The sequence below is a fragment of the Engraulis encrasicolus genome, chromosome 1 (genome assembly GCF_034702125.1).
Source record: "Engraulis encrasicolus isolate BLACKSEA-1 chromosome 1, IST_EnEncr_1.0, whole genome shotgun sequence".
NCBI classification, from domain to species: domain Eukaryota; kingdom Metazoa; phylum Chordata; class Actinopteri; order Clupeiformes; family Engraulidae; genus Engraulis; species Engraulis encrasicolus.
In genome coordinates this window covers 6,706,007-6,716,006 of record NC_085857.1, presented here as the reverse complement: position 1 = coordinate 6,716,006, position 10,000 = coordinate 6,706,007, and the positions used below count along the sequence as shown (strand labels likewise).

At 49.6% G+C, this 10,000-nt stretch overlaps 1 protein-coding gene across 3 annotated transcripts in view; it reads left to right on the top strand.

The window, feature by feature from the left end:
* rbfox2 (RNA binding fox-1 homolog 2) overlaps positions 1 to 10,000 on the top strand; it is an 85,069-nt gene that overhangs the window by 17,258 nt on the left and 57,811 nt on the right. For 2 of the 3 annotated variants that reach the window (XM_063196054.1, XM_063196060.1), the window contains exon 2: positions 3,410 to 3,460. In XM_063196054.1, coding sequence (XP_063052124.1) covers positions 3,410 to 3,460 — 51 coding nt within the window. Of the gene's footprint in view, positions 1 to 3,409; positions 3,461 to 9,454; positions 9,853 to 10,000 lie in introns of those variants that run through there. The other variant, XM_063196068.1, reaches the window with a different exon arrangement.

Sequence of the window (10,000 nt, the reverse complement as noted above, 5' to 3'; positions counted from 1 at the left end):
GATATGACACCGCTGTGGTGTGCTGCATTATCTTTGACAGAAGCGCTGCTACGTGCCCGCAAGCGCTCAGTAATTATTTTCTTGCTCACTACAAAAGAGGCTGTGGAAGTGGGCACGTCACCCCCGCTGCAACGACATAAAGGGTTAATTAATTAAGCCAGACTTATCACACTTTGTTGTCCCAAGCACAGCGTGAGCTGCTGGAATCCCACTGTTGCCGATAAAGGCGGCGGACGACTACTACGCTAGCGAGACGAGAGAGCAGGCAGTGGATTCATTTGCAATTGCTACTTATTAGACAGCTAGCTTCAGGGCATCTCTCTCTCTCTCTCTCTCTCTCTCTCTCTCTCTCTCTCTCTCTCTCTCTCTCTCTCTCTCTCTGTCTCTCTCTCGCTCTCTAACACACATACTCAACATGCATGCGCGCACACACATGCTCGCTCTCTCTCTCGCTCTCTAACACACATACTCAACATGCATGCGCGCACACACATGCTCGCTCTCTCTCTCTTTCTCTCTCTCTCTCTCTCTCTCTCTCTCTCTCTCTCTCTCTCTCTCTCTCTCTCTCTCTCTGGGGTTCTCAAGCTGTGATGCGCGCGCAGAGCAAAGTGTTCCCCCAGGGGACGAGGGAGCGGAGGGACATTGGTTCCAGATGACGGAGGAAGCACAAGGGAAGGGACGCAGAAGAAGAAGAAGAAGAAAAGGAAGGAAGATATGCGTGTAATAATGAAAAGGGCTGGATAGAAGGATGGAGGGAGAAAGGGAGGGAGGATGCAGCAATGCCTTGTGAATAGAGGGTGAAGAAGGGGGAAAATGACGAGGAATAAATCGACCTCGGGAGCATGTTTGCCCCCATTTTTCACTTTGCGTCTACGCAGCTTTCGCGTGATGCATGCATGCACTGCACTCTCCATCTTTTAAGTGCAAACAAAAAACAAAACTGCAGAAAGGCTTTTCGGCGCTGCCTTCATGGATGAATGAGCCCTGGTGCCTTTTATTGGCAACGGAAGTAGAGCGCCAGCCATGTCTCTTTAAATATTTGATCGCATCCCTTTTTTTGTGGGAAAACAAATGAGAAATATGTCTCTCTCTCTCTCTCTCGCTCTCTCTCTCTCTCTCTCTCTCTCTCTCTCGCTCTCTCTCTCTCTCTCTCTGCTTGCCTTTCTGCGGTCTGTTGGGTGCCATTTGTGATGAGAATGAGGCAAAAGGAAGAGATGATGAAGAACTGGTAGGGCACTGGGTTACTACGCCGGCGATCCAGTTTCGATTCCGGCCCGGGTCATTTGCCGATCCCTTTCTGTCTCTCTCTCTCCCCACTGATCTCCTGTCTCTCCTCCACTGTCCTGTAAGAAATAAATGCAAAAAAACACCCTAAAAACACATTTTTTTAAAAGGAAGAAACCATTAAAGTTGAATGAGAAGATGAAGTGGCATTGCTTTGGGATTGAACAACTGGGAGGTGCCGCTGTTCAGTGTGCTAAAGCAGTGTTTCTCAACCTTTTTTTAGGCAAGGCACCCTTTCAATTCCTAAACATTTTCAAGGCAGCCCAAACCAACAAGCTGTAACATGGCATCGCATCAGATACCACAAAAGCTTAGAAAAGTAACACATTTGGAGACGTCACACAACCGTTCGAAGTTGCACCTTACTTGGGCAACCTAAATTTACTTTATTGTGCGTAAATGGCAGATGAAAGACTCCACTGACAAAGCAATACGTTATTAATTCAGACAAATATGTATTATATTACACAATTTATTTATCAGCCACTTTTCCGCGGCACCCTGGTTGAGATACACTGTGCTAAAGCAACGTATTCAATATAGGCCTACTCAGGGACCTGTGTTCGATTCAGACTCGAAGTCAATGCCCCAATGCTTCTCCATCTCTCCCCCTACTCATGTCTCTCTCTCTCTCTCTCTCTCTCTCTCTCTCTCTCTCTCTCTCTCTCTCTCTCTCTCTCCTGTCTGAATAGTGAAGGATAACTAGGAATTCCTCTGCTCTGTACAAAAGGTGCCAAAATGGAAAATCTTTCCCTTGACTACTGGAAGCGCGCGTGCACATGTGTGTTCAGCTTGACATTAACTACACAGCACTGGTGTGGTCCGATGCAAAGCGGTCTTGTTACGCTTCAAATAAAGCTGCCCACCCCTCCTCCTCTCTCTCTCTGTCTCTGTCTCTGTCTCTGTCTCTCTCTCTCTCTCTCTCTCTCTCTCTCTCTCTCTCTCTCTCTCTCTCTCTCTGCCATGCTCTCAGTATTTCACAATAGAGGCACTGGAGTGTGCGAGCAGGACATGTCAGTGTTCAGTGTGTGAGTGAGTGTGGGAGGGAGGGGTGGAGGGAGGGCAGAAGAGGACACAAATAATGTCATTAGTTGCCATTATGCCACAATTAAGGGCAGTACCCTGTCTGGAGGCCAGAGCAGCAGTGTTGCCAGATTGGGCGTTTACCCGCCCAATTGGGCTACTTTGGATGGCCGTCTGCGGGTAACATCGGGAAAAATTGGCCATTTGGCCGTTTTTTAATGCTGTTTTGTGCCCATAGAAGTCAATGCATTTTGTTGAAATTGGGTGGAATTTAGTGCATTTTGGCGTTTTTTGAGCACTTTTTGGGCGGGATTTGATCAGACACATCTGGCAACACTGCAGAGCAGAGGGAGAAGGAGTGGATGTGTGGAGACGTCTTGACATGCAAGACTAACAGTAGGGGAGGCCTTGTGTTTGAACGAACACACACACACACACACACACACACACACACACACACACACACACACACACACACACACACACACACACACACACACACAAGCGCACACGCACACACACACACACACACACACACACACACACACACACACACACAGACACACACACACACACACAAGCGCACACGCACACACACACACACACACTCACAGACACAGGGGTGTTGTCCAGGGGGGTAAAGTGTGCCTGAGTCCGATTTATGAAGATATATGGCTGGAGGGATCTATTGGAACTGACTGTACATACGGTGGGGCCCAAAATATGCTGCCACGCCCCTGCACACACACACACACACACACACACACACACACACACACACACACACACACACACACACACACACACACACACACACACACACACACACACACTCACACACACACACACACAGACACACAGACACACTTTGTAATGCTGAGCAATTCTCACCTTCATTAATTGAGACAAGGTGCCACGGCGGGGTCAGCCACAGTGTGAACTTCCTCATCTGGTTCCTGGGGTTTTATACGGTTCCCTGCGTCTCTTTTTTGGGGGCAAAGGGACAGTTTTAATCACCACAAGGTCTTGATTCTTGTTTTGCTCCCTAATCTTGATGTGCCGCCCACCTCCCTAAGCCTCTTGTTTTCACCTCTCTTTGCAGAACAACGACCCCCTGACGATGAGTTACCATGGATACCCACCTCCTAGTCAGGTAGGAGAATTTGATTTGAGCGAATTTGAGCATTTGTCTGTCTGTCTGTCTGTCTGTCTGTCTGTCTGTCTGTCTGTCTGTCTGTCTGTCTGTCTGTCTGTTGATCTATCTAAAAGCCATGAAGTCCACTAGGCACAGTTCAAGTGCTGGTGATGCACAGCCACAAATTATCCTGAAAACATGATTCACCACCGCACCCTGTTAGACTTTGATTGACTCTGGTGAATCGTATGAAATGAACGAGTTTTGATAAGATGTACATTGACCTTGGGTATTCCGAAAGATGTGTTATTACAGTGTATTATCATTTATTGTGTGGGGAGTTACTCTGTTTCCAGGGTAACATGTGATTGGAGTGCCTGTTTATTTTGTTAGGTGTTGTGATCATGGGCACTTCCGCCCTTTCAGTTATGACCCAGAGCTCATCATTCTTGCTACAGATGACAGTAATCTGTCAGTCTTACTCTTACTGTAATGCAGGGGTGGGGAACCTATGTCTCGAGGGCAGCAGGGGTGGGGAACCTATGTCTCGAGGGCAGCAGGGGTGGGGAACCTATGTCTCGAGGGCAGCAGGGGTGGGGAACCTATGTCTCGAGGGCAGCAGGGGTGGGGAACCTGTGTCTCGAGGGCAGCAGGGGTGGGGAACCTATGTCTCGAGGGCCGTTTGCGGCCCTTGAGGCCGTTTTATCCGGCCCCCGAAATAATTTCAATGTTATTCAGCTTCACATGAAATATGACATATTTTCTAAAGGAATCTTAGAAAATACATTTGCAATACAATTAAGTTATATTCAGGGGACCTAGAGAAGGTGGGCCTGTTTTAAAGGTGGCTGCCTTCAATATAGACCTAAAGTGCAGGGGGAAATCCTGGTTTGTGTTCATAGTACAGCCCTCGGAGGAGTTTTACGGCCCTCGGATGAGTGGCGCGAGTTCGTGCACCCCACATTTTTTGTAACTTGGCGTGCGCCACCAGCGACCATGTAGGTAGGCAGACAAAGCAGGAGTTGCGAAGAGAGGCTACAGCTACTGTAGGCTACTACATAATGGATTCTGCATCATTTTGAGGATAATAAAATGTCCTAGAGAGTTATTTTATCTTCTCCCTTAAATGTTGTTCAGTGAAACAATTGTTTACTTTGTTCAGAAGCACGTTGTGTTCGGCGATCTATTTATAAATTCTGCCGCCAGAACAATGCTCTCACATGGTCTTGGAATGATCTGGCAATGTAGGCTACAACAAAAATCTATGTTTCAATGTGGTTAGTCACAAGTCAGACGTTCAGTAGCCCTACAGCAGCCGTGTTTGGCTTTCTATTTTATACATCCGTAGAACCCACGCTGCGAGTTGCGAAAGATACTGCAGTTTCTCTCATGAACAGCAGAGGGCACTTCCGAAAATGCGAGCGAAAGCCTGTTTGAAGTATGAATAGTCTGGCGCAAGTGATGACGTCATTGATGGTTCTCGCGCCAAACGCGCCAAAGTGCGCACGTGAAGTATGCAGAGCCCTTAAGGCTAAGGAACTCGCATATCTGAAATGTTTTTTTGAATTCCTCGAAATTGTTAACACAACGGTGCAATTTTATGGTCATTTTCCCATTACAAGGAACTGCTATGTATTGTATGCATCAAGTTGTGTTTAATCACTAGTGGATTAGCGTGGTTAAAGTAAAATCAGATCGCCATCGCAAGGTAATCTTCAGATCATCCTGCTCTCGTTCCCTTTGTGTGCGGTAATCCAGTCATCTATCTCCTCCTGATCCCCTTATCTGTTTTTTAGGTCTTGTTGTGAGTCATTGCTTGAGCCTTTTTTGTTTCATTACACTTCCCAGAATGTCGTCCCATGCCAAACACGTGCGATAGGAGAGCATTGTGCAAATGACAAACATTTACCATCTGATGTCGGTAGTGTTATGCAGTTTTGCCTCTGGCAAGGAAGTTTTTGTTGTTATCATCATCAGCATCATCATCATTGTCATCATCATCATCATCATCATCATCTTGCGTAATGCAGGTTTTTATTTTGAAAGTTGTAGCTATGAATGTTGTAGCCTCTTACTGCAGATGGGGTCGCCGGCGGGCCTATTCACTATTTGCTGAAAATACGCAACTACATCATAACAACATTGCTATGACAGTACAGAGAGCCTTACGTAACAGATTAAGACATAGCCATTGCAGTTTTGGTCACGTTAAGGTTATTACATAGGCTCTGCGCTAAGGGGTTAAAGGTACACTGTGAAGGAAATGGTCAAAAAAGGTACTGCAACTATGCTGCTCATTGAAACTGGGTTGCCTATTGCCAAATGTGACCTTTTCATGAAAGTTTACTGAGTAATAAACTAATATTTTCTAGTATGGCCCAAGTACAGTCATTTTTGCAGCTTAAAATGGCTATTTCTGGAAATTCAAAATGGCGGACCATGGAGAAGATCCCCCTTTTCATGTATGAAAAGTGAAAATTTTCCAGTCATAATGAATACTAGAATTTGATGGTGGTGATGAATATTCATGAAAAAGGTAACATTAGTGAATGGGCAGCATGAATTCTGGAAATAAACAACTAAAAATCTCACACAGTGTCTCTTTAAAGAGGGCTGTATTTGATCATCATCATCATCATCATCATCATCATCATCATCATCTTACATAATGTAGGTTTTTATTTTGAAAGTTGTAGCTATGAATGTTTTAAAGAGTGTTGTATTTTGAGGGGAGAGCCATCAAGGTGAATAACAGCCCAAACTGTTCCATGACTCATGTTGTGGGCAGGTAGGGAGCCTGAACTGAACTCGCTTTGGCAGGTGGAGACTGAACTCCAATGTCATCCGAAAATGTCTCCCAGACACAAAAAGTAGATGACTGAAAAAAAGGGTGGTAAAAAAATGACTTAGAGCAGGGTTTCCCAAACTGTGGTGCGTGCACCCCTGGGGGTGCGCGGCCTGTCACAAGGGGGTGCGCGAGCTAAATAGAGCAATGGGGAATATGTCAGTTTTTATCCAACATTAATGAATATGACAGTAAGATAGTTTTTAAATTGTACGCTGAATTGTATGCTGGAAAGATCCATCTGAAGTGTAGTTTAACTCCTAGACTATTGGAAAAGAGGATTCCCCAAAACAAGTGTGCATAATGTACAGTGAATGCGCAGTGAATCATACCTCCGTGGCATCAGTACACCAAAATATTCGCTTAGGGGGTGCGCGAACCAGATTGAAATGTACAAGGGGGTGCGCAGGGGGACAGGTTTGGGAACCACTGACTTAGAGAGAAGGCAAGGGCTGAGAAATAGCTGTTTTCCGACACGCACCCAATCAGCTCCTTTCTACAGCCCCAGTCTATTTTCCTCACCACCCACCTCCTCCACCCACCTCCTCCTCCACCATCCCTCCCAGTCCCCTTCCCCACCCACCTCCTCCTCCACCATCCCTCCCAGTCCCCTTCCCCACCCACCTCCTCCTCCACCATCCCTCCCACCTCCTCCACCACCCACCTCCTCCTCCACCATCCCTCCCAGTCCCCTTCCCCACCCACCTCCTCCTCCACCATCCCTCCCACCTCCTCCACCACCCACCTCCTCCTCCACCATCCCTCCCAGTCCCCTTCCCCAGCCCTGCCTGGCGCCCTTGGTGATGTGGAGTTTCTGGCGATGCGTGCCGTGCTGGTGCTGCATCAGCAGAGTAAGCATGTAGGCCAGTGTTTCTCAAACTTTTTCAGACCGAGGACCACTTTGTCCCCCCAAAAATGTTCAGGGACCACCTGTCAACTGAATTGAGAGTTGAAGGGTGCTAATTTGACACTGCTAATTTCGATGCAGATTACTCAAATTTTATTCACATTTACAAGCCTGTCTTATTGTGGTGAAAATAAGACTTCAGCTATGTTTAGCTTTGTAATTATGTTACAAATATAGCCTACTGCTAGCTAGTCTTGGGAAAGTAGAAATCTCCTGACGGACCACCTTAGCTCTGTCACGGACCACAAGTGGTCCCCGGACCACACTTTGAGAATCACTGATGTAGGCTGTTAACGCAGCCCTAACCCTGACTCCAAGGGGCGCTACTGTGGCAGCGCAGTGTAATGGATTTGCTGGGACAGCAGCTTGCAGCATTGGGCTCAAATGGCAAGACACCAACACAACACTGCATCCCTCCACCGCCTCTTCCTCCCTCAGTACCCCCCACCCCCCACCCCCTTCAGTCCTGGATTGGCTGCTACCTCCTGGCTTAACCTCCATCCCCAGTCCCCAGTCCCCATCCCCATCCCCATCCCCATCCCCATTCTCATCCCCATCCCAATCCCCGTCCCCATCCCCATCCCCATCCCCATCCCCGTCCCCATCCCCATTCTCATCCCCATCCCCAGCCCCAGCCCCAGCCCCAGCCCCAGCCCCTGCCCCATCCCCCCGTGTCCCCATCCCCAGCCCCAGCCCCAGCCCCTGCCCCATCCCCCCGTGTCCCCATCCTCATCCACATCCCCATCCTCATCCCCATCACCATCCCCATCCCCATCACCATCCTCATCCCCAGCACTATCCCCAGCACCATCCTCATCCCCATCCCCAGCACCATCCCCATCGCCATCCCCATCCTCATCCCCAGCTCCAGCTCCAGCCCCATCCCCATTCCCATCCCCAGCCCCAGCCCCAGCCCCCTCCCCGCCCCCCTCCCCCGCCCCATCCCCGTCCCCGTCCCCAGCCCCAGCCCCTGCCCCATCCCCCCGTGTCCCCATCCCCATCCCCATCCCGATCCCCATCCCCATCCCCAGCCCCAGCCCCAGCCCCAGCCCCATCCCCATCCCCAGCCCCAGCCCCAGCCCCAGCCCCATCCCCGTCCCCGTCCCCAGCCCCGTCCCCGTCCCCGTCCCCGTCCCCGTCCCCGTCCCCGTCCCCATCCCCATCCCCAGCCCCAGCCCCAGCCCCAGCCCTCCTGTGCAGCCCGCAGCTGAGATCAGAGGTGGCCCCAGCATGCATGTCTCATGGGAGCTGTAGCAGCAGCCTCCTCTCTCCTCCTCTCCTCTCTCCTGTCCCCACTGACAACATGGATGAATAAATTATCAAAGCCCTTTTTTTGCTTGGGGGGAGAAGTCAGTGAGGGGTGGAGTGGAGTGGAGTAGAGTAGAGGGGGGGGGGGGGGATTCAGGGGGAGCCCTGGACTGGTTGTGTGCGACCATAAAACAGAGCGACGGATTCCTGCACGGTGGCGTAAAAAAGCAGACCCAATTTACTCATATACGGAGAGAGAGAGAGATAGGGACAGAGATAGCGTTAGATAGATAGAGAGGGAGAAAGAGTGGGAGTGTGTCAGGGAAAGGAATGGAAAGTTTGCAGGTGTGACAGAAGAGAGGGCGAGAGAGAGAGAGAGAGGGAGGATGGGAGGAGGGACTGAACAATATCTGGGTGAGAGGAGGAGAGGATGGTGAAGCGAGCAGGAAGATTGTGAAGGAGAGAGAGAAAGAGAGAGGGAGAGAGAGAGAGAGAGAGAGAGAGAGAGGGAGGGAGGGACGGAGAGAGGAAGTGAGTGTAGCAAGCTAGCAAGGAAGAGGAAGGCAGAGAGAGTAGAGAGAGAGAGGTTCCATTGGCCAATTGTTTCCGGGTTCTATTATTGCAAGGGGGAGTGGGGGAAAATTCCCCTTTAAGCAGACCTAGGCAGACCTAAGGACTGTTCTATTCAATGCTAGGAGCATTATTAGGCAGACCGGAACCTGGTCATGTTGGGTGCCCATTGCAACCTATTACAATGGCATATCTCTATACTTAAAGAATCTCTGAGGAAGGTGGCGATGAAGGGCATAGACGCACAGAAGGCTGAGGATAGAGCGAGGGAGAGATAGCTACAGCAGAAAAGAAAAGAAAACAGAAGCGAGAGAACAAGCGAATGTGGACAGGGACGGAGGAGGGTGCTGTGGAGGTGGAGGAAAGAAAAAAAAGAGGAGGAGGAAGGAGGGGGAGGAGGAGGCGGCCAGGGGGCGGGAGGAGAACAAGTCACACGGGGAGAGTGAGCGAGGGAGGGGAGGAAAGGAGAGGGAGATTTTGAATCTGTCAGAGAGGAGTGGAGAGGAGCGAGAGGAAGGAAGGAAGGCGTGCAGGAGTGAGTGACGGAGAGACGAGAGAGAGAGAGAGAGGAGGAGAGGGGGAGAGAGAGAGAAACAGCGAGCTTGAGGTGACAGCTCCACTGCCAGAGACGAGAGAAGAGACGGGGGTAGAAAAGCAAGCGAGAGGAGAGAGGAGGAGAGACGGGGGAGAAAGCAAGCGATCGAGAGGAGAAGGAGAGACGAGAGAGAGGAGACGGGGGAGAAAGCAAGCGAGAGGAGAAGGAGAGAGGAGAGGAAGTGGAGTGGTGCCTGGGCTCGGATTTAACATACGATGATGGGACTCTACTATCCATCTGTGTCGGTGAGTGGTGCACATGGCTTTCTCTCTCAACACTTATAGAGTAGATTTGACATTATTTGGACTCAAATGAACTCTCTAAGTGTTAAATGAGCACTGCAGAATTTACTGTGTGTCTAACGCTGATGATGAATAACACGGCTCCGTTTCA